The sequence below is a fragment of the Felis catus genome, chromosome B1 (assembly GCF_018350175.1).
Source record: "Felis catus isolate Fca126 chromosome B1, F.catus_Fca126_mat1.0, whole genome shotgun sequence".
Taxonomy (NCBI): domain Eukaryota; kingdom Metazoa; phylum Chordata; class Mammalia; order Carnivora; family Felidae; genus Felis; species Felis catus.
The window spans coordinates 133,393,507-133,417,158 of record NC_058371.1 but is presented as its reverse complement, the minus strand read 5'-3'; the positions used below and the strand labels follow the sequence as shown (position 1 = coordinate 133,417,158).

General features: G+C 39.2%; 1 protein-coding gene across 9 annotated transcripts in view; it reads left to right on the top strand.

The window, feature by feature from the left end:
- Positions 1–23,652, top strand: part of AFF1 (AF4/FMR2 family member 1) — a 265,568-nt gene that overhangs the window by 199,822 nt on the left and 42,094 nt on the right. For all 9 annotated transcript variants that reach the window (XM_045056119.1, XM_045056117.1, XM_045056118.1 and 6 more), the window contains 6 exons: positions 1,393–1,479; positions 2,462–2,498; positions 5,942–5,993; positions 18,333–18,387; positions 18,510–18,547; positions 20,574–20,730. In XM_045056119.1, the coding sequence (XP_044912054.1) occupies positions 1,393–1,479; positions 2,462–2,498; positions 5,942–5,993; positions 18,333–18,387; positions 18,510–18,547; positions 20,574–20,730 (426 nt within the window). The remainder of the gene's footprint in view (positions 1–1,392; positions 1,480–2,461; positions 2,499–5,941; positions 5,994–18,332; positions 18,388–18,509; positions 18,548–20,573; positions 20,731–23,652) is intronic.

The following is a 23,652-nucleotide window of genomic DNA, read 5'->3' as shown; positions in this document are numbered from 1 at the left end:
GGGAATGGAAATACTTGCTAGAGATCCGTCTCCAGTTGTTCAAGGATCAGATGGCATTTCTGTGGCAATGGAGAGGTTGGTCCACACTCTGAAAAGAAATGCTATAGTATACAGTGTGTTATACAGGTGAAGTAATTCAGCAGGAAATCTGGGGTCACGAGCTTGCTCATAGGGAGTCGCCTGTCCATCTTTAAGCCAGTTTACCAAGCAAGTCTGAGATGTGTGGGAATGAACTTCTTTCTCTTAGTTAGACTGGATAAGCGAAGGGGCCCACACCCTGTGCTCTCAGCCATCAGCTTCCTGGGACACCAAATCCAGTCATTTCAGACTTCAGTTTTCTCATCTGTAAAACGAAGGGGTTGATATTCATGATCTCCAATGCCATTTTAAGAAATTGTGTGTGTGCACCTGCATATATTTGTGATTGGACATATTTAATCTGACATTCTGTTTAGGGCCAGGTTTTTAGCAAAGCAGAGTATAAGTCATGAATGCACTCAGAAAAAAAAGAACTCATGTCAGGATATATATATATATACATATATATATATATATTAATTTGGAAGATCTAAAAATCTTGCCTCCATGAAAATAGTGAATAGAAGTGAAACTTCTGTTGCTGGAAAGGGAACGTAATTTTTAAAGGCCCTTTCCTCCAAAAAAGTTCATATGTACTAATAGTGTGTATCAGGGAAGGGTCAAATCCATTAAAACTCTCCCAAGTGGAACAAGTGACCTGAATTACTTGTTTGCTTAAGTCAAACAGGAAAGTTCTTCTTCCTTTGAACTTAAATAATTCCAGGAAATGCAATAAAGAAGCTGAGGGAGAAAGAACGCATTGAGTAGAGACTCTGTGTTCACGGTTACATAAGCTCTGTTAATACCTATTACTGTTTATATGCTTTATAATATTCAGTGTTAAGACCATTCATGTTCTGCATTCTTGTTTTTCTTCTTTGAACTGATTACTGTTTTGTGAGTTGGAGATCTTTGGTGTTTGAACATAGCCCATTAAGTAGGGTTTTTTTTTTAAAGTAAAATAACTTTTAAGATTTCACTTTTTGTTTACTATCAACCCACTTTAAAAAGCTGGGGCGCCTGGGTGGCTCAGTGAGTTTAGCATCCGACTTAGGTTCAGGTCATGATCTCACGGTTTGTGAGTTCGAGCCCTGCGTCAGGCTCTGTGCTGACAGCTCAGGGTCTGGAGCCTGCTTCGGAGTCTGTGTCTCCCTCTCTGTCTGCCCCTCCCTTGCGCGCGCTCTCTCTCTCTCTCTCTCTCTTTCTCTCAAAAATGAATAAATGTTAAAAAAAAAAAGTCTTAAATAAAGTTAACTTACATAGCAATAAGTGTTCTATTTATAATTGTTCATCCCTTTCCAAATCTCTTTCCAGGAAATGACCCATTCATGGCCGCCTCCTTTGACAGCAATACATACGCCCAGTACAGCCGAGCCCTCCAAATTTCCTTTTCCGACAAAGGTAATTCCTTACAAGTACAGTAGGCACTGTATCCACATCAGTGAAAAGTCTTAAGTATTGCTGTGAACCAGATTAATCTAGCACTAGCTGTTGGAATCTTTGCAGATAAGGTTAAAATTGCAGTTAATTTAGCGCTTAAAATGCTTCATAATGTTTTCAAACACTTCACTCTCCAAACTATGTCAGTAAGAACATCTTACATTTGTACCAAGTTTTATAGCTTATGAAAGCATTTAGGACTTTTCAGTAAATTCTCTCATTTGAGACTCTTACAAATGGGAAAACAGAAGTGCAGGGAAAGTAAGTAAGGTGAGTGTCTGATTCCTAGTTCAGGTCTAATACATAAATCTTCCACTTCTTATACTTCCTAATTTTCTTAAAGTTTGATATGATCATCTACATTAGCGCTGGTTTTAGTAACAAGTGGATCAGTTGCTGACTTGCATGTTTCATTGAAGCATTTGTGAACAATGAATTTTAAACACTGCCGTTTTCCTTTGCTTATTTGTACTTTTGGATCTCCTTGGAGCTATAGAAATAGCACCTTCAGATCTGTGTTTTGTCCAGCTTTGTATGCATGCGCATTGTTAATATATTATAGCTATTCCTTTCCATGGTATTGTTTTCAAAAGAGGTTATATCTACCCAAACCAGAATTTGCCATGTTAGATACTTTCCATATTTTCTCATGATAGTTTTTTAAAAATGTTCATTATTACTGGTTTTAAGGTAAAACCTTATGCTTTGCATAAAATAAAATAAAATAAAATAAAATAAAATAAAATAAAATAAAATAAAATAAAATAAAATAAATCTATCTTTGCTGTAAGGAAAAGTAAACTCTAGGAAACAGCAGAAGAAATAAAACCTATTTTATGTAAAAATTAGATTTATCAGTGTTCATCAGACTTAGTGGTGATGCCACGTAAGATTTATAAACCTTAGTATTTTGAGAACTGGAGATTTTTATTTTTCTTTCTAGGATTCTCAGCACATCAGTTCTGCAACTCAAAACCAAAGTAAGTAAATTGCGTGGAACTGATTTTTGCATTGAAAAACAAAGCATAGTTTTTACTGTTTTAATATAAGAAAATTAATGAAAAATGGCCTAGCACAGATGAGGGCTTCCTCTGTTGAAAGAATAGGAAAGGAGGGAAAACATAAAACTGTTCCTTGGATGGAATTTCAGATTGTTGCAAAGAGTTAATGAAGAGGTCATAGTAAAATACTTAACAAATATAATATGTTACAATTATAACAATTAGCTGTATATATAATTAATATATAATTATATAATTAGCTGATGTGTGCTACACATTTTGAATGTGACTCTCAACGCATTAACGCATTATAATTCAGGAATTATATATAAGAATAGATTGGGGTATTTTGTGTGGTTCTTGTGTTTTTTTTTTTTTCTAAAAAAAAGTAAGAAATTTGTATAAGGAATAGAGCACACAGATGCTTCAGTTTTTCCTGTATGTATTCACCCTGTAATTCTTGTTTGTCTCTCTTTATGGATTGTAAATAGTTGGGAATTTAGGGGGAAACAGAAGTAAGCTAACTAGGTCTAGCCTTTCTCTTCATCAGTAACCCCTTGGTTCAGCAAATTTTTTTGTGTCCCAACTACATACAAGGCATTTGAAACCTTCTAAAAATGACTCAGGTATTTTGCAGTCATTTAGTTTAGTAATATACGGTGAGCATCCAAGTTACGAAGTGCTAATCTTCAAAAAATAGGGCTACCAAAGTAGGATATGTATGTATGTCAGGAAAAGATTGTTCTTAGATATTTCATGGAGGTGACTCTTCCTCAGATCTCCCCACCTCATTCTTTTCCCTTACTTACATTTTTCCCTTTATTATTCTATTGTTTAAATTACAAGGATGTGGGGAGAGTAGAAAAGGTGAGGAAAGCAAGAAGCAGAATATCCCTTCCTCTAGAATGGGAGTGGGCCCATCATAGCCTGAGAGTCCGTCTGTTCTGCAACTATATTTTGTAAAGGTTTTATTAGGACACAGCCTTACCCATTCATTTATTATTATGCTACAAGGTACAGCATGCAAAGTCCACAATATTTACTGTCTAACCTTTATAGAAAAAGTTCGCCATCCCCTGCTCTAGATGTTGAATAAGATCTTCAATGAATTTATTACTGAATTTCCCCTACATGCAGAGAAGTAAACCTGATCATCTTGCCACAGTATTGTATAAGTAGCAAGGTAAAATTAACAGAAATTGGTGGCTTCTTGGGGGAGATGGGGAAATCTTTTTTTCTCAACGTCTTGGCTGCCTATACGGAGACAGATAAGCAGTGAGAGTGGCACAAGTCTTAGATGCATTGCCAGCTTAGCTGTGGACAGGAGTAGTATGTGCCCCTTTTACTTGTTGCTCTCCCTGCTCCCCCTTTGCTAGGTCTGCCAGTCAGGCAGATTGTATGCCTTCCACTGGCTTACAGCTCTGATGATTGCTCAGTCTTGGTTTAGAAAGATTCCCTTTAATTCTTTGTTTGATTTCCTTCTTATAGCAAAAATATAGTTGAAGATGAGCTGGTAAGCACTTTTTTGGCTGCGGATGGATGGCCCTCTTGGCCACTGGAGTAGCATGGGCTGATTCCCCCTTGTTCTGATACGTTTTCAGACCCTGGCAGGACTCCAGTGGATCTTGGCTCACTAGATGCTTACCCTGGGGTTTTTCCTGCTGCTGCCACTCTGTCTGTTGGTGTTCTGGGGAACCTTGTTCACTTTTGTGAGACTGGCCTTTGCAGGGCCTCGTTGGACCCTAGAAGGGTCTAGTTGTATGTTGAATGAAGAGGGAGTGGATTACGTGCCAATTTAGTGATCAGAAAAGTAGAATTTGACATGTGTTTCTCAAAGTATGCTCAGCAAGAGAATTCAGATTTCTTGAGAGGTTATCTTCAGGTTTTAGAGTCTGTAGAGAATGAGGTATAAGGGTTTTACTTGCATGCCCCAGTATTTATGTTCACAGGTTTGCAAAAACATGACTGCCTGAGGATAACCAAGCCTCGTGGTGCTTAAGACCCAGTGAAGACCACTGTATGGGAGTCCCTGTGATTGTGTTGAAGAGTGACCTTAGCTCCTCCCATTTGTAGTCCTGCCTCCAGCTTTAGCCCCAAGGGGAAGCAGTTCAAAAATATCATGCAAGAGCTGCTGCCACCATGAGGACAGAGTGATTAATTGCAGGGTCTCCACATGACATTTTTGGGAAATCTTCAACCGTGTCTTAAAAGGCACCCATATTGCCATTCCACTTCAAGTTCTGTTTCAGCTATTACCTCACACCTAGAGCAGGCTCCCAACTGGTTCGTTTCCTCCACATTTACTATTTCCCCATTCCCTTCTAGGTTCTATCAGGTGGCACCACTAGACTAATCTTTATGAGGAATCTGTCATGTTCCTGTTTAGACCTTTGGTGATGTCTCATTGCCTAACAATGTTATAACTTACCATCGTGGCATCCAGTGCCCTCTAAAATTCAACCTTCACCCATCTTTCTGTGGTGTCCACATCTTTTGCGCCCCGCCCTTACTGTTTCCAAATCTGTGCCATTTTAAATCTTCCCTCTTCTCTGCCTTGGCTCACACCGTCTCTTCTGCCAAAGGCCTTCCTCACCCTCCTGTCTCTCTATGGCCAGAGCAGTCATTCTGTCAAAATCTCCCCCATCTTTTGTGACACAATTCATTTTGCTCCTTGCCTAACTTGCCTTCTTTAGTCATAATCAACAGACCATTCCCTAGATTCCTGGTACAGTTAATTTATATGATTGATTTGTGTACTCATCTCACACTGCCTGGGGTCATAGATACATATTTGTGTGCCTGTCACGTGTTCCTCAGTTAATTGTAAGCTCATCGAGGACAGGATCAAATGCCTTGAACATCTTGTATCTGTGAGGCATTCTGCAGATAGCTGTTGAATAAATGAATGGGGGCAGGTGTTGAATAACGGGGGTACGGATAAGAAGGGGAGCACGCTTGACCAAATACAGAGGCTGAGAAAAGGGAGTGCTAGCAAATCACTGAAAGATAGGTGAGGTCAGACCAGGTGAGAGTGAGTGCCACCCTGTCATAGTGCTAACACGTGAGCCGCCCCCCACAACCCGACGTCAAGGAAAGTCAGGTTCCAGCACGTAGGAAAGTTACCAGCCATGTGGCAGTGTGTGCTGCAAGCAGTTCTTTTCTGTGTTTTTGCTCTGTTCAGGATTCTTTGATTCTGAGCAAGTCTACTCTAGAGGTGATGTAAGTTATTATATAATGGTGAGATTGTACCAAGTGCGGTGTGTATAGCAAGCACTGGTTGACTGAGTTCAAGTATACTAAACGATTAGGTGGAAAAGGTGAGGACAGCGGTGGAGGGACAGCAAAAAAAAAAGGGGGGGGGTTATAAGAAACTCATGAATATATCTCACTGTGTTGCTTTGATCATTTTCCTTTCCCCACAGAACAATATGATACATCTTCAAAAAACCACACTAATTCTCAGCAGGGAACATCGTAAGTAAAATGCTTTTGTTTATTAAGAGTTTATAACGTAACATTGTAATTTCCCACGTAAATCTATTGCCTAGATTTTTTTGCCCTACTGCTTTCAAGTAATGGCTTTCTTTCATGAACTACCACTGCTTTGTAAAAGGAAGTAATACCCTAGATTTATGCTTGGATTAAGTTCTCCTGTTGAGGGTTCAGGTTCCATAACAGAGTTTGCCAAGGGGTTTTCTCAAAAGAAAAGCATTTGAGGTGTTATTTACATATTAACTGTGGAAAATAGAAGGTTTTAGCTTAGTAAAATTCAGTCTCAAATAGCTTTGGCTTTAGGAAACAAATTTGGGGGGATGTGTACAATTTAAGATTTTTTTTTTTGCCACTTTTTTGGCCTAGTTTTAACTAATAAAGAACAAGTCCTGTTGCCCAGCTGTTCTTTATTAAGGCCAAGTAAGTCCAGATACATTTGGGGTTTTTGGAACAGTTTGAAGTACATAATAAAGATTTTTAAATCAGCATTTTGACCTAATTTGTCATTTCTTGATGGTATTAAAGTAATATTTCTTGCTTTTCATACAACTAGGAAGGGTTTTTAGGAACTAGGCGATACTCCTTCAGTATCTAATCAGTAACTGACCAGGAGCTGCCAATCTCCCAGGATTTGAGGTTCGAGCTCCAGCTTTGCTCTGGGCACAGTATTTGTCCCATGTGCTTTGGAAGGAGGCATTGCTGTGGGTTGAATTTTTAAAAAGCTGTGTAGTTGAGGCAAAGAGGTTATTTTATCTTTTCACCGTAACTCTGAATGTGAGACTGGACTCAATCCCTGTTCCTAAGCACCAGCTCCTCGATGGAATTTGTTTTCATTTCTCCAAAGCAAAATCAGAAGGAAAAAAATATATATATATAACATGATTTTTTTTTTTTAAAGATTAACCTATTATAGTTTGAAGGGTGGACTTTTCTGTGTGTGTAATAAAAATTATTTTATTTATAGTACTGGCAGATGGTGAACATTTGCTTGTTTTTATTGTCCTTTTACCAGAAAAAATGTTTAACCCCTATGTGCGTTTTCTTTCCTTTTTTCCCTCTTTTCTGCTGCTGCTGCTGCTGCTGCTGCTGCTGCTGCTGCTGCTGCTTCTGCCTCTTCTCCTCCTCCCTTCCCCCTCCCCTCTGGCGCCCCTCCTCCTTCTCTTTGTCCTCCTCCTCCTCCCTTTTTAATTCTTCTGGCTCCTAAATTCTGAAAGTATGGAATCACTGACTTAGATTACATTGAAAGGAGGAGAGTTTTTAAACCAGTTGATGGCTGGTAGAAAATAGAAATTATAGATCCAGGGACCACAATTGCAATAATTCTGTGGAAGCTCTAACTTCCCCAGGGTTGTACACCTTGTACTCTTTGTAATGGTTGGTAGTAAAGCCCTTTATACAATAAAAGGCCCTTGTCAGTGTCTTTGGGGACTGTGAGGAAGAGGGAATTAAAGAGCCTGCATCCCCCTTGGCAGTAAGATTAGCAGGGAGGAGTTCCCCATGGAGCAGCCCTTGGAGGCAACAGCACCAAGAGAAGGAAGCTGCTGGGGGTAGAGGAAAAAAGGCAACTCTGGTATGAGCTAGGCCTGAGGGCTAGGCAGCCTCAGACTGAGCGGGGCCAAAGTTACAGCTTCCCACACCAATTTCCATCAGCTTTCAGGCTTGGGTAGTTGGGTAGACCATTTTCTCTGACAGTTTTGCTCCTCAGAGGAATAGGCAGTTCTCCTGCCGAGTTAAACCACTGAAATCAGAGGTGCCTGACAGTGTATGGCAGGTAAACTTCTGTCTTGTGACATACATAGTGCTTTCTTCGTAAAACTGTTCATTTGCCAGAAATAAAATCACGTAGGAAAGAATATTTATTATGATCCTGATAGGTTGAAGGAGGGGAGGAAAGTAGGGCCTGTGGAAGGTGAAGAGGAAAAGGAAGCATGAAATAGGAGAGAACATAGTCCCCAGGCTCAGTAGAATAATGAGGGTGGTCTGGCTGTGGTTGGATGGGGGTGGGGCTGGTGGTATCGATAAGTGCCAAATGTACCTCGGGGGAAAGGAATCACTTCAGTGTCCCAATTAACTTGTAAAGTGCAGTCGTAGTTTCAGATTTAGTATGTCACATCTGTTAGTGCCCACGGGTTAATTTGATCTAGCGTCAGCATTAAGGTTCTTTGACATGTAGTTAAACGATTTGAGTGGCACACAGAGTAGCAGAGGGATGGCCTGATGTACTTTGAATGTCAGGAAAAAAAAATGTTAATTTTGGGGTCGTTTGTACTTTGGTTTAAAAAAATCAATCCAGGTCTTAATGCTTTTTCTTTCAGTCGCAAATATTTTGGAATCCTTAGAAAAGTGGAGTAGTGCATGTGAAAGGAAAACAGAGTGACCCAGTACTGGAGAATAAGTTTGTGGAGAGTCTGTATTAACTCTTAACATCTGTCCAGGCTTGGGGTGGGGAGCAGGGCAGGTCAGCGGGGGCCATTAGCTAGGTGGTGGAAGGATGTAGGTGTGAAAGAAATATGTGCTGAATCCCTTACTTTTTAATCTCTGAAGTTGAAACTCTCAAATGATGAATTCCTTCTGCCAACCTTTGCTAGGGAGTGAATAGCTATGATGTTAGCGCTGTTTGCCCTTAAATTTAGGGGAAGTGGTATTGATTTAAGGCCTCCTGACTTCATAATCCTTTTCTAAGGCTTAGATCTGTTGAGTTCCCAATGCAAAGTGTAAGGTATAGCAAAACTTTGGATTGCAAGTAACTCGGTCTATGATGTTCTGCGACACGAGCAAACATTTCTTATTTTTCTTTTTTAATTTTTTTTTAATGTTTATTCATTTTTGAGAGACAGAGACAGAGCATGAGCGGGGAAAGGGGCAGAGAGAGAGGGAGACACAGAATCTGAAGCAGGCTCCAGGGTCTGAGTCGTCAGCACAGAGCCCAATGCGGGGCTCGAACCCACGAACTGCGAGATCATGACCTGAGCCGAAGTCAGTCGCTCAACCGACTGAGCCACCCAGGTTCCCCACGAACAAGCATTTCTAATAAGTTTTAACTTGATAAATGAATGATGTCTTGCAGTACGAGTAGTACATGATGCCGAATGTGACATGATCACAACTGAGCCAGTGGTTCTTGAAATTCACTTTGATACATCAGTGCTTTGGATTACGGGCATGTTTCTGGAACAAATTATGCTTGCAAACCAAGGTTTTATTGTATTTCCTTCTTCTATACACTTATGTCCTTTTATAATTCCCTTGTTGTGCAGCCAGATATAGTTGACCAGTGTCGTCGTTTTTTGTCAGCCTCTCAAAAGAGATCATGTGTTTATTCTAGAAACTACAAAGCACTTGAATAGGTGTTACCGTGCTAACTTCTTTCTCCCTTCCTACACTACCTTCAAATCGCAAGTTTTTACTAGAAGGTGTCCTCCTTTATTTTTATTGGTTCCGCTTCCAAAATCATCAGTATTTATTGGGACTAAGAGGCAGAAATTAACCATTTTAGCAATTTGAAATTTTTATTACTCACATGGGAAGTTTCTTCTGACATGAGGAGAATATCTGGATGTGAAGGCTGGGATTGGGATGGTCCTGGAAGTTTGACAAAAAGGAATGGTGCAAAGTTAATAAAAGCTGGGAAGAGTCTGATACCTTTTTAAGTGAGTCTGAGTTTTCATCTCTTGCTCAAAACATTATTGGTTTTTAAATATCTTGGTAAAAGAACTAGGGAAAACCTATTCTATCAGTTTATTATAATATAAAATCATCACTTCAGGACATTTGACAGTTGAAATGTCCCAGAATGAAGTCTAAAGAAGTGGCTTATCTGTACCAGTTCATCTAAATCATATGTAGCCTAAGGAAATTATTATTATTTTTGTTTTTACTATTTGCTGATACACATTTCAGAAGAAGTAGTAGAAATCACCCTAATGTGCATAGCTTATAAATTATCTGTCACTGAGGTCACATTCCTATGGCCTTATTCACAGTTCTTCAAAACAAAGAACAACTATTTGTGCTGGTCACTTATGTGTTGGTAGGACTACATTAAAGTTGAGCATCACAGAATGTAAATGGAGAGCCAATTTTTAATGATAATTCTCAGTACTCAGGACCGGGTGTTGCTGGAGAAGAATACGCTTCATATTCATTCCCAATTTGTCTGATGAATTCGGGGATATTGGTGTTCATAATTATTTTAGTTACCTCGGTATTTTAAGAAGTGTTAGTTTTCAGGAGAAAAGGCAGAATTGTAAAATGAGAGCAAATAAGGATTATAGCATTTTATATTTATTTATTCTAATTAATTTATTTTTTTTAATGTCTATTTTTGAGAGAGAGCATGAGTAGGGGAGGGACAGAGAGAGAGAGGCGGATAGAGCCCAGAGCCTGACACAGGGCTCAAGCTCCTGAACTGTGAGATCATGACCTGAGACGAAATCAAGAGTTGGAAGTTCACCCAGGAGCCCCATGGAATATAGCTGTTTTTAAAAAAGGAGTTAATGTTAGCCATGCTGTAGAGAAATGAGAATTTATAAAATGGAGTATTAAAGAATTTCTTTTAAAAATTTTGTGTTAAAATTTATTTTAGAGCATAAATTGGGGAGAGAGCAGGGCGGGGGGAGGGAGAGAGAGAGAGAGAGAGAGAGAGAGAATATGAATGAATGAATGAATGAATGGGAATGAATGAATGAATTTAAGCAGGCTTCACACTCAATGCGTGAGCCCATCACAGAGCTCCATCCCGTGACCATGGATCATGACCTGAGCTGAAATCAAGAGTTGTACCCTCACGTCCGACTTCAGCCAGGTCACGATCTCGCGGTCTGTGAGTTCGAGCCCCGCGTCAGGCTCTGGGCTGATGGCTCAGAGCCTGGAGCCTGTTTCTGATTCTGTGTCTCCCTCTCTCTCTGCCCCTCGCCCGTTCATGCTCTGTCTCTCTCTGTCCCAAAAATAAATAAACGTTGAAAAAAAAATTAAAAAAAAAGAGTTGGACCCTCAACCAACTGAGCCTCCCAGGTGCCCTGCCCACCAAGAATTTCTACTCTTAAGTGAAAGCAAACAAAAAGAATCTTGGTGTGCAATATTTTACAAAAATCTGCTTATTTCAGAATTATAGTCCCTCAGGCACATTAAACCAATATTTAGAAAATACTGAAACTCCCAAATGTAGAATCACCTCTTTTCCTCATTTGCACTGTGCTGTGACCAGCACCTGGTAGAATTATGGTCTCTTGGAGTAATCATTTTAACTCTTAGATTTCTAGCTTTAGTAGATGATATTCTTGAATCCCTTGGAGGGTAATATTTGACTTAACATTCTATACAAGCTCATGCTGGAAACTTGCATAATATTGAAGGGATATTCTGATGAGGCTATGAAATGAAGCATACTTTAAATAATTATAAAAATAATACTAAGGTGCTAGAGGATTGTCCTCTTCAAAGTTTTCACCTTGGAGCTGAATTTTCCCAAATGATCCAGCCACGGCTTAAACTACTTTGAGAGTGCCCCTTTAGGATAAAATATACTGCTATATTTGGTCTTAGACCAAAGATAAATAAAATGGACCAGAAGAATAAATTTATTGCTTGTCTGTTGTATAATAGGTAAGTGTTAGGAAAATGAGTTTCTTCTACAAAAGAAAAATGATTCTCCTTATTTAACATGCTTTAGACCCCAATTATATAAATCTTATTCTGAGGGCTTGGCTCCAGGTGACTTTGGAGATATTTCTAAAAATTGCTTCCATTTATGCATTGAGTGCATAATTAGTGAACACATGCTGTGTGCCTGGTGCTCCTTTAGGGACTTGGAAACGGTGGCCAATAAGACAAAATTCTTGTCTTCCACATCTTGTAACTTAATGCGGGTGGCATGTAATACAAACTTGGTGATGTGATAGTGACAGGCTCAGGGAGGAGTTCTTTTGGGTGGTGGTGAGATGTTTGGGAGGGAGGTCAGGAAAGGTCTCTCAGAGGAGGTAACATTTGATCTGGAGCCTGAATGATGAGAGAGGGAGGCAGAGAACTCCTGCCACGTCTAAAGGGGTTTGATAGATTTTGCAGCAGGCTCTGAAGCCACTTGAAAACATCAGCAAGTCATTCTTACTTGGGGTGACAACTTTGAAGTAGTTCCTTTGCATATGCAAAAACATGGTTTTAAGGGAGCCCATGAAGGTCGATTCAAGTCTCACTTTGGATCATAACTGCTGATTTACTGCAGTAAGTGACCATAGACTAATTTAAACATGGGTTGAAAGATTGAATAAAATGTTTTAATTTGCTAAGAATCTGTTAGCCCTAAAGGCAGTTTGTACATTCCACCCACTGTGGGATGGTGGGCTATTACTAAATGAACCAGATGTGGTCTACTTCCATAAGAATGTCTATTCTGTCTCATCCTGCATGGGCCTCCAAAGCCCTCTGATAACTTACCTCTCTACCCTCCCTTACTACCCCTCTTCCTGAATACTCTGGTATACTTTGCACTGTGGCCACGTTGGCCTCCTTGGCCTCCTTGCTATTTTCTGTGCCCTGATCACTCTACCCTGTATTTGTGCAATGGACGCCACCCCCTTATCAGTGCAGACTTCTTTAACTACCCCATGTAGAAAAGGAACCCGAACCCATCTTTATTCTTTTATTTCCCTCCATAGGCTTTTTACCCATTGAAAAAGTATATATTTAGTTGTTTATTTCCCTTTTCATAAGGGAAAAGTATTTATTTTAGTTGTTCATCTCCTTCTCCTAGACTGTAAGTGCCACAAAATAGAATTTGTCTGCTTAGAGTTGTATCCCTTGAGTCTAGAGCAGGGTTTGGCATATAGTAAGTACTAAGAGTAAATGTGGAAGGAAAAAATATTACACTTAGATTTGATTAAATATATGCATAAGCAATATTTTTTATTAATTTTTTAATGTTTACTTAGAGCATGAGCGGGGAAGGGGCAGAGAGAGAGGGGAGACAGAATCCTAAGCAGGCTCCACACTGCCAGCGCAGAGCCTGATACGGGGCTTGAACTCACGACCGTGAGATCATGACCTGAGCTGAAATCAAGAGTTGGATGCTTAACTGACTGAGCCACCCAGGCACCCCAATAAGCAATGTTAGCAGGATTTTCAGCGGTAATTTTTCCCGGTTCTTCCTGGTTGTCCAGTAGGTCATTCTTGCACTAGTATCTTATGTCATACCTTTTTTTTTTTTTTTTTTTTTTTAAGTAATCTCTCTGCCCAACTTGGGGCTTGAACACACAACTTTGAGCTCAAGAATCATGTGATGTACTGACTGAACCAGCCAGGCACCCATGTTACATTTACTGATTTAATCTTATTATTTACTTCAGATTTCCCTTCATTTATACTCTTGTAATTTTTCTCACATCCTTATGTGACCTCAGATAATCTTCACCTCTTCCATGGATTTTAAATCATCTTTTACACCTTTGACAATTTTTACTTAATCAGCCATAACCTCAATTACTACAGTAGATCATGTACTGAGCCACTTTCCCCTCAATCTTGTTTGTCCATAACCTCCCATAGTTCATGAATTTGAGGAATGCCAACACTGTCACCATTTATGGAGAGTTCCCCTTAGATGTAGTGTCACAGCTGCTTGAGATTTGTTTTTTCGATTTTTCATTTAGTGTAGGTGGAACCTTCTCCATAATTTGTAATCTTCCATCATCTGCAAAACATTTTGCAGTCCTTATTGCTGCCCTTTACCAGAAAAGGAATCACAGCCTGATTGAATTTTAGATTTGAAGAATTATGTATGTCCACTTCGGAGCCCAGCCTCTTTCTCTTTCCCTGCACTCCATCACCCGTCCTATTCCCAAATCAGTTTTAAGTTTGTGAGATTGTTCAAGTTTACACATTCTCACGTGTTCATTAGCGGTTTCGAAAAAGTATTACTTACTGTTTTAAACACACCTAATACCAGGGTTGTGACTTATTAATTACCGTGAGCTTGCCTTCACTTGCTCTTTCCCCCAAAAAACGTATGGCGTGATCATAGGAAATGTTGAGCCAAAAAATCCATTTATTTACGTCGTTTTGGGGTTTGAGTTGAGATGTTACAGAATATTGGCAGTGAAGTCTTTGGCAAGCCCAGTACTGAGGAATGGGAAAGGAATAAAGGCTTGTCTTGTGTGTCTTCGCACAGTAACAGTCGGGCCATGAGTCACTGAAGCGCGCCTGCCGGAACCTGTACGTGGCTCTGTCGGCTCTGTGGAGCAGCTGCCTGAAGAATGCGTTTGTACAAAGGGGTTTGAGGGTTGTTTGTAACCTTTAAGTGAAAACTCTCCCTCACCAGTAATGTGAAATGTGGTTAAACCTCCGTGTTAGTTCAAAGAGTTGCTGTACCTGAGTATTTGGCTTCTTTTGAACAGTGCTACGGTAGGCCGTATGGTGTCCTATGCTTTGAAATAACTGCTTTGTCTTGGCGTTTGGAAGTGAAATTTGTTGTTTCACCAATTTTAGAAGTATATAAGGGTTCTGGTTCATTTATTTTCATAAGGGAAAAATAGTGCATTCATTTTATTCCAACAGGATAATTACTATTTTCTTTTAAATCCAAGTCTTTCAGGGGATTCTGAAGCTTAGATTCCATCCCATCAGGTAGGTTTTCCAGCCCTTGTGTCTTTTATTGGCCAGAGAAAGGGGGTCCTATAAGATGGAATGGCTTTTGCATTCTGGATCCAGCATGTACCAGCCCCATGATCTTCAGCTAGCAAGCTAGGTGGCCATTCTGAGCCCATTGCCTCACCCTTAGAATGTGACGGGATGATGAGAGGCAGCCTATAGGGTTGTGAGCAAAGGCAGTGATTATAGAGTTGTGATCACACAGTGGGCACAGCTATGTGGTGCTGTTACTTATTCAGCAAAAGCAGTGCTGTTCATTCAGCCAGCCTTTTAGGGTACCTGCCAAGTTCTGGATATAGAAGATATGAAGGTGAAAATGACTTGATCCTGCCCCAGAAAAGCTTACAGTTGAGTATGTCCCTTGAGCCTTATGCTCTCTTGACCTAGATCTTACTGGTATGAGTGAGACTGGGTCTAAGAGATTTGATTCCCTTCTAGGGGTGCAGAGGTGGTCACCCAGATGTGCTATAATTAGTTTTGCCATTTTCCCCATTAAGGATCTGTTCTTCTACATACGGTATGTGAAGTGCAGTATAGTAATGTACTTGGCCTCAGTCGTGCTTGTTAGTGGGACAAGCGGGGGGGGGGGGGGGGGGGGCGGGTTTAGCAGCTGGTTCCTTTACATTTTTTTCTTTATCTCTAACAGTAAAACTTTTACCTGTCATCAGGTTAGATTTTCTCCTAACTATATAGATTCTTTTTTTTTTTTTTTTTTTGGTAAAGTCACAATGGCATTCATGATTAATTTTCTATATTGGCAAAACTTAGTTATGGTTCTTAAGTTAACTTTTTTTGTTTTTAGTGTTTACTTATTTTTGAGAGAGAGAGAGAATGAGCAAGGGAGGGATAGCGAGAGACACACAGAATCCTAAGCAGACTCCAGGCTGTCAGCACAGCCCGATGTGGGTCTTGAACCCACAAACCATGAGATCATAACCTGAGCTAAAGTTGGATACTTAATGACTGAGCCACCCAGGCACCTCAAGTTAATTTTTTTCTTAATACAGATGTAGTACATGTTTGTTATAAAAAACTTTAGAGGTTCCTGCCCCCCTCCCCCCATTAGCATGCTGGTTTATGTTGAGCTACCCGTCTGGCGATAATAAACTGTGGTTTCTGGAAGATTCCGTGGTTACTTTTGGCAGACACTGACAATATAATATGTTGATTTTTGCATCAGGGTGCCCAGCTGGCTCAGGTGGTAGGGCACACGATTCTTAGCCTTGGGGTCACAAATTCAAGCCCCACATTGGGCATAGAGCTTACTTTTAAAAAATCTTGATTTTTGCATCAAATTGTATCTTGAATTTTGATTCAGTGGAATACCAAGTGTAAATAACCAGTATATCCTACGTAAGTGATAGATTTTGTTTGCCTATTGGTTTATCATTGCTTTTTGAGTGAATGTTTCTTTAGAGCTATCTGGAGCAATCTGCCTTCAGAGGCCACTCATCTCTTTAGGTGTCAGACCTGCGGGCCTACTTTGTTATTGCCTACATAATGTTCTGAGGGGGAAATTCTCGGAATCTGGGACAGCACTTTCACAGTCCCTTTCATTCCCTAAGAGAAAGTAGAGCTAAAGGTCAGAACATATATTTTCTGACTTACTTTAGGAGAGTATATTCATGGAAGCCAGGCAGACAGCTTAACAGAGTATCTAGCCCTCTGCTTATAACGGGAAGGTGATTGGATTACATGATCGTTTATATTTTGGGAAGTTAAGACAAATCAGTTTTATGCAAAACCCAATAACTAAGAAACTGCAGAGGTCTGTTAACTGTGGTTTTGGTGGTAGTAGCTAACATTGAATATACTTTTTCAGGTTGTTTTTTTTTTCTTTTTTTCTGGTTGAGTTATACCTTTTCAAAGATATATATATCTTTTATCTTTTTTGTGTGTATACCCCAGCCAAGCCACCCTTCAGCACTAACATTGTTGACTGACTTTTTTTCTTACACACCATTGTGATAGCTACTGCCAGGTTTTGCATCTGAAGTCTGTGTTTTTCTAGCCTTATGTCATTAGATAAATATTGAGCAGCATCTCCATTTACAAGTAGCTAACAGATTTTGTATTTTTAAGAGACTTATCACAGGATAGTTTTCGTACATTTGTTGGTGAAAATAGTTCCTTGGCACAATTAAAACATTGCATGTAGGTGGTCATTTACAAAAGAGCCACATTTTATAATTTATTTTCGTTAGAAAATAGAGTGATTTTACCAAGAATTCCCAAAATAATCATGCCTGCTTTTACTTCAGTGGCAGCTAGTGGGTTTGCAGTAAAAATTGTTGGTCAGATTATTGGAGAGGTATTTTTAGAAGTACTAAAGGATTGTAACTAATATAATTTTGCTTTTTGGAGCATTTCTTATACTTAAGCAGATTGGTTTTGTTTTTTTTGTTTTTTTTTTTCCACCTTCACTAATAACATTTCCTCAAATAGTGATGCTCATAAATTTGGGGGAAGTGGGAACAAACAATTAATTACTGATACATTCTTTTGATTGTAGTTTTATCCTCAGAAGATGGTAAGAGGGAGGAGATAAGGAGGGGCTGAGAGTTGAATAAACATGTAGGGACTGGAAAATGGCTTTTTTTTTTAAATTGAAGTATAATGTTTGCTTTTTTTTTTTCTCTTAAAAATATTTTTTTATTTTATTTTTGAGAGAGAGAAAGAGAGTAGAGGAGGGGCAGAGAGAGAGAGAGAGAGAGAGAGAGAGAGAGAGAGAGAGAGAGAGGCAGAGGATCTGAAGTGGTCTCTGTGCTGACAGCAGAGAGCCCAGTGCAGGGCTTGAACTCAAGAATTGTGAGATCATACCCTGAGCCGAAGTTGGAAGCTTAACTGACTGAGCCACCCAGGTGCCCCTGATGTTTGCTCTTAGCACTGAAGTTGATCATACACCAGAATACCTAGAGATGAGTATTAACTATAACTTTGAGGAAGTGAACTGAGGTTTTATTTTCACCAGAATGATAGCAGTAAGGTTAAACATATTTTCTAGACAACAGTGTTATTGATATTACTACTCTTTCAACTAATGAGTGTTTAAGCAGACAAAAGAGAATTTGTGGGTGGGGTGAAAAATAAAGTTTAATATTAATAATGTCCCTTGAACAAAAATGTAAGATACCTGCAGTATTTGGTGGCAATGGCCTTGATAGCTTCGTATATCTTACTATATATTGAATTCACATATAACACTTAAGTGCCTTGACACTCTTCTAAACACTTTACAAATACTCACTTATCCAGTGTTAACTTATTTACTGGTTAATCACTTAATGTAGTTAGAGACTATTGAAGAAAATAGAGTGTATTGTGTATATTTTTTCTGGTAGTCATTATTGTTTGTTTTGTTTGTGTAAACCTGGGAACTTCAGTCTCCAGGCTGGTCACAAATCCCTGTCTCGTGGTAGTTCTGCTTTTAATGCTCAGAACGTGTGGAAGATTCAGTCTTGAGATAGTAAGGAGCTTGGACTAAACTAGTTTCTGTGTTATAATAGTAAAACTTAACATTTCTGAAAAATAAGTCATTTGATGAATAAATGAAAATTATACCTATCCCATCTCTCTGTTGTTTTTTTTTTTATCATTAAGCATATTTTCTATTTATATACTAAAAGAAGTTAGTAGACAATACTTTAAATCCTACAATGTCTGTGTCCCTGCCCATTCCAGCATGCTCGAAGATGACCTTCAGCTCAGTGACAGTGAGGACAGTGACAACGAACAAGTAAGTTTTGTACACCCCCGTAATACCAGGAATCCTTAAAAATGTAAGCTTTCCAGCTGCTTATCCTAACCTGTTGTTTTGTTCTTTTCCTGGTCCTTCTTGCCCTTATTGTGAATACCTAGAGCCCAGAGAAGCCTCCTTCTGCATCTGCACCTCCAAGGTATTGTGTGCGGGCAAAGTGTTTGCGTTTCTCCGTTAGTGCTTTCATAGCTTCTTCATGGAGAAGGACGTGAAGGATCACAGTTAGAAGAAAGTACCTATTTAATTTTTTGGAAGCTTAAATCAGCCTAGAGAGGTTGTTAGCTCTATAAAAGAGAAAGTCCCTGTACCTACCTAGATCATCAGGTTGGAATTTAAAAATTTTTGAGAGTTAAAAAAAATAAGCTTAAATCACTTTCATCAGTATTAATATAACCAGTGTTTAAAAAGTTATGCTGAGGAGCATAATGTTTTTATTTGCTGTTTTCAAAAATTCCAAAGCTGAATCATTTCTAGAAATTGTTTTCCATAGTGCCTGTTTTCTCAGTCATGTGAGTTTTCTAGTTGTTTCAGCTGCTTTAAAAAATTGACCTAGAGTGCATTTTAGTGCGATGAAAAATGGCACTGTTTTCACTTTGTAAGTAGCAGCCATATTTCAGAAAATAAGGTGCTTTAGTTTTTGGAAGTGGGAATTATCTGAACTGTCTTTACAATATTTTCCTCTGGTATTGAACTTAATGATTTACTATATTGGTACCTGCCTTCCATGGACAAAGGGTTAAACTATGCTGTAGCTGTTTTACTTCTTGAGATGTGGTCATCCATTCCGAGACGTGCTCAGCAATAAAAACCTTCCTGCCACACAGGTGACGTTACAGTTACTGTGGAGGCAGACCATGTAATTATCGTGTAATTATGTGAGGTTGTCTGGATTCACAAGCTCTGCTCATTTTCTCTTCTGTTCAGTAACTTCTGGTGGCATAAAATATGACAAAATAGCCTAACTTTAAAGTGGAGGAAGAGAAAATAGGAAAGATGGGGATAAATTAGAAGCAGGAAGCACACTGAAAGTGCATCTCATTCTAATCCTCGCTGGCTGAAGCTCTTCAGCTACCAGGGAGAACGGGATCGCAAATTTGATGTAGCGTTTTATATGAGGCAGTTACATCATTTGTAGTATAGTGTGCGTGTTTTAAAATTACCTCAACTAGTGACTTTGGTATTTTTTTTTTTGTTACTCTATTTTATTTTAATAAAAAATTTATTTAATAAATCATTTAATATTTTAGGTGGTTGTGGAGGCTTTCAAGATTATAGTTCTTGATTTATTGCCCTGGCTGATCCCATCTGGGACAAGTTTTTAAGATAGGCTGTGAAATTCTGTATGGGCCCAGCAGTGTGATCAGTGTGTTTTCTCCCTGACTAGAATTCTTGCCTTATTCTTAAAACTTGTAGTAGTTAATCTCTACTTCAGCTGGTATTTGGGGGTGATCCTAAGCCACTCATAAAGAACAGCCTCTCTATAACTCTGCCCAAGGGTGTGACTGGATTACCTTTGAGGCCACTTTCCAGAGGAGCGCCATTTATATTCAACAGTCTCTGGCTACCATTCGGTTAGTTTTCATATAGAGAACAGAGGGAGGTTTTAATTATAACTTCATAAAATAACTTAATGGATTAATTTATACCCATTTAAAGCAAACACAAAGGGTCAGAAAGTAAATATTTTAGGCTATATGGCCTAAAAACTATTTAGCTTTTGAAACTATTCAGCTCTGCTTTTGTGGTATAAAAGCAGATCTAGACAATACTTAAATAACAGGTGTGGACACGTCCTAATAAAACTTTATTTAGAAGAATAGACAGGCAGTCCATGCCGTGGTTTACTAAACTTCTGATATAAAGTGCTACCATCTAACTTGAATTTTGCGTAGCTCAAAATGTTCTTCAGGAGCAAAATATCCACAAGCTTCTCATTTATGTAGTTATTTGGTGAGCCATTTTAAAGATTTTTCACTGACCTTTTGAGCCACTGTGGGCCTTTCTCTCAACTGGATGATGTGGTAATTTAGTAATGTTAGGTATTATTAAGGCCCTCTCTTTTGAGTAGCAGAAAAATGGTTGGAGGGCAGGGTGGGGTGTGAGTAAAGAGGGAGAAAATCCACCTTGTGAGGTGTCTTCAGATTCTGTCTTCGGTTGCTTCGCAGTGCTCCACAGTCGCTTCCAGAAGCCGCGGCCTCAGCACATTCCAGTAGTGCCGAGTCAGAGAGCACCAGTGACTCAGACAGCTCCTCGGACTCGGAGAGCGAGAGCAGCTCAAGTGACAGCGAAGAGAATGAGCCCCTAGAAACTCCGGCTCCTGAGGTATTGTGTCCCCTCCAGGAGGCAATCTAGGATGGCAGCATTCTGCTTTTGGGGCTAGAGTCTGCTGTGGGCCAGCACTGGCTGTGGACTGAGTGGTTCTGTCCCATGGGGCAACTCTCTCCTACCCCTGTGCTGCGTAGGGCCAGCTATTTCTGTTTATTTCTTACCAAACATTTGGCAGTAGAAGTTTGGGAGAGAGGTCTTCTCTCTCCTTCTATAAAATGATAAGTTCTTCTCTGTTGTGGCTAGTGTTGTTTGGAGGAGCGACTCATTAAGAATGTTTGCACACCATTTTCTTTTCCCTTCTATTAAAAAAGACAACTCATTTTTTGTGTGTTTTTTTTTTTTTTCAGTAGGCTGCTGTTTTAATATTAATGAGAATTCTTTTTGAAATTTCAGGAATGCATGAATTAAGGAAATCAAAAGGAGACGGCCCAATTTAGCATAGGACAGGAACGTGAACTAGAAATAAGTCATCAGAGGTTCTATTTTTGAATCACTAAAAGCCATGCATTAAATTGATGGCAAAGTGATCTTGCCAGGGCTGTGTTTCTTGCTCCCTGTGTTCCATGTAAAACAGGGATAATTGTGTGTGCCTGTCACCCACCCTTGGGAGAAACTGTAAGATAAACAGATGAGACTGCAAATCGCAAGCACGTTTATCTGGAAGACTTATTCTATTTTTTTACTGGATTGTTGAATACAAGAAGTCTAGTAACAACAATCAGGGTTGCCACAGGCCCTCAAAACGTGGAGTAGCAATGTAAAAATTATACTTGGTGGAAAGGGAAGACCTTTTTGGTGAATGAACTAGACCAGTTTGTATAGAGAAAATTACTCTGCTCATTTTAGATGGGAATCCTGGGAAATGAGCCTTTCTGATTAAGAAAGCGTTCAAGTTCCCAATATTTACATCTGTTTAGAAATCAGGGCAGTTCCACTAGAGCATTAACTGAATGCATCTGGAGATAATGTAGTGAGACTTAACAGCCATGTCTGAGGGCAAGGAAAAATAACTGAGTGTCATTTTTTTGTTAGACATGAATTTATGTCTGGCACAGACTAAATGCTCAATAAATATTTTTTTGGAGTGAATAAACATGAATCAGCATTAACTGTACTTAAAATGCCTTGCAGATTTTAGAAACTACTCTATGTGTTTCTGGGGGCTGTTTCCTTGTGTGATTCTAATTACTGTTGAAATAATTATTCTGTGCATCAGGGAAAAGATACTGAATATGCTTTGTAGACAGATTGCTTGTTCCCTGCTTATAAGAACTTTGCTTTATGTCTCCTTATTCAATTAGAAAAATCTTCATGCTTGTTTGGTTACTAAAAGAAGGAAGAGAATTGAATTAAATAATAAAATTCAGTTCAAATAAAATGGAAATGGTACAGATTTGGCTGAATAATTGAAACTTGAAAGAAAAATTTCATCTAGCATTTATATTAATGAAACCATTATATTTTGTTGTTCAAAAGTTACTGGAAAAGATTGAGACTTTTCGAAAAAATAAATGTTCCCATCCTACTTTATTTTTTTAAATTGCCTTACCAAACAGGCTCATATTTGCACATTTGCGCTGATGAGCAAGTCTAGATTTGGGTGCAGTTTATATGTCATGTACTGAGATGTCACCAGAAATAATTTGTCTTTGTGTAGATTTTAAACCTTTAATTCCCATCCCCACCCCCCAGTGTATTTAACTACCTTTTTTCCTTTTATTTTTTATTTATTTATATATTTGTTTTAAGTTTTTTTTTTTTTTTTACTGTTTATTTTTGAGAGAGAGTGAGACAGAGTGTGAGCAGGCAAAGGGCAGAGAGAAAGGGAGACACAGGCTCCAGGCTCCGAGGTGTCAGCACAGAACCCCACGCAAGGCTTGAACTCACGAACTGCAAGATCATGACCTGAGCCGAAGTCGGACACTTAACTGACTGAGCCACCCAGGCTCCCCATACCTTCTTTTCTTTTCAAAGAAACACCTGCATTATTGTAAATCTCATGTGTGAGAGTATTTTTTTTTAAAGTTTATTTATTTACTTTGAGAGAGACTGAGATAGTGCGAGCAGGGGAGGGCCAGAGGAAGAGAGAGAAAGAGAGAGAGAGAGGATGAAACCCAAGCAGCTGAAACTCCAGCTGTGGAGCCCAACACGGGGCTTGAGCTCAAACACCGTGAGATCGTGACCTGAGCCGAAACCAAGACTCAGATGATTAACCGACTGAGCCACCCAGCCTCCCCGTCACCCTTTTTTAAAATCTATTTTTAATGCTGAGATTTGTGCTTGTTATGGCTCCATTTTAAATCCATTTGATAAAGTAGTCCAGTGATCTTAGGTGATCTGAAATGCCGTATGCCCACCAATGGGCTGGCAATTTGGGGGAAGCTGCTTTCGGTGTCTGCTTTATAGTGTGAATCGAAATGTGAATCTCAGCTTTTCCAAATATATGGGACACATCGTCTTTTTACTGCTTACGTTAAGAAAAAATGATTCTATTCTCCGTTATTCAAGGATCTACTTGGTCTTCTAACGTAGATTCATTGTCCCGCTTTGTTTATAGTGAAATGCCTTTGTTGATTTGCCTCCCATACTCTTGGTATTTTTTAATGAGTTATTTGACTTAGCTCTCCATCAACCGTGGGAGGTTGGGAGCTGTCTTTTTACCAGTTAAAAGGTAGCAACACCAAGATTTAGGCCCATGGCCATCTGACTCCAGAGCATTTTTTGCTACTACACCATGCCTCTCACTCATAGTCCTCTCCTTTCCTTCTTTTCCTTACATTTTGAGACTCATAACAACATTTTTACGAAGAAAAAAAAAAGGAGACATATTTGTGCATAGCTCAAAACTTTTTATTCAGAACTACAATTTATCCTAAAATGCATGAACTTCCACCAATTTGAGGAGTTAGGAGATGT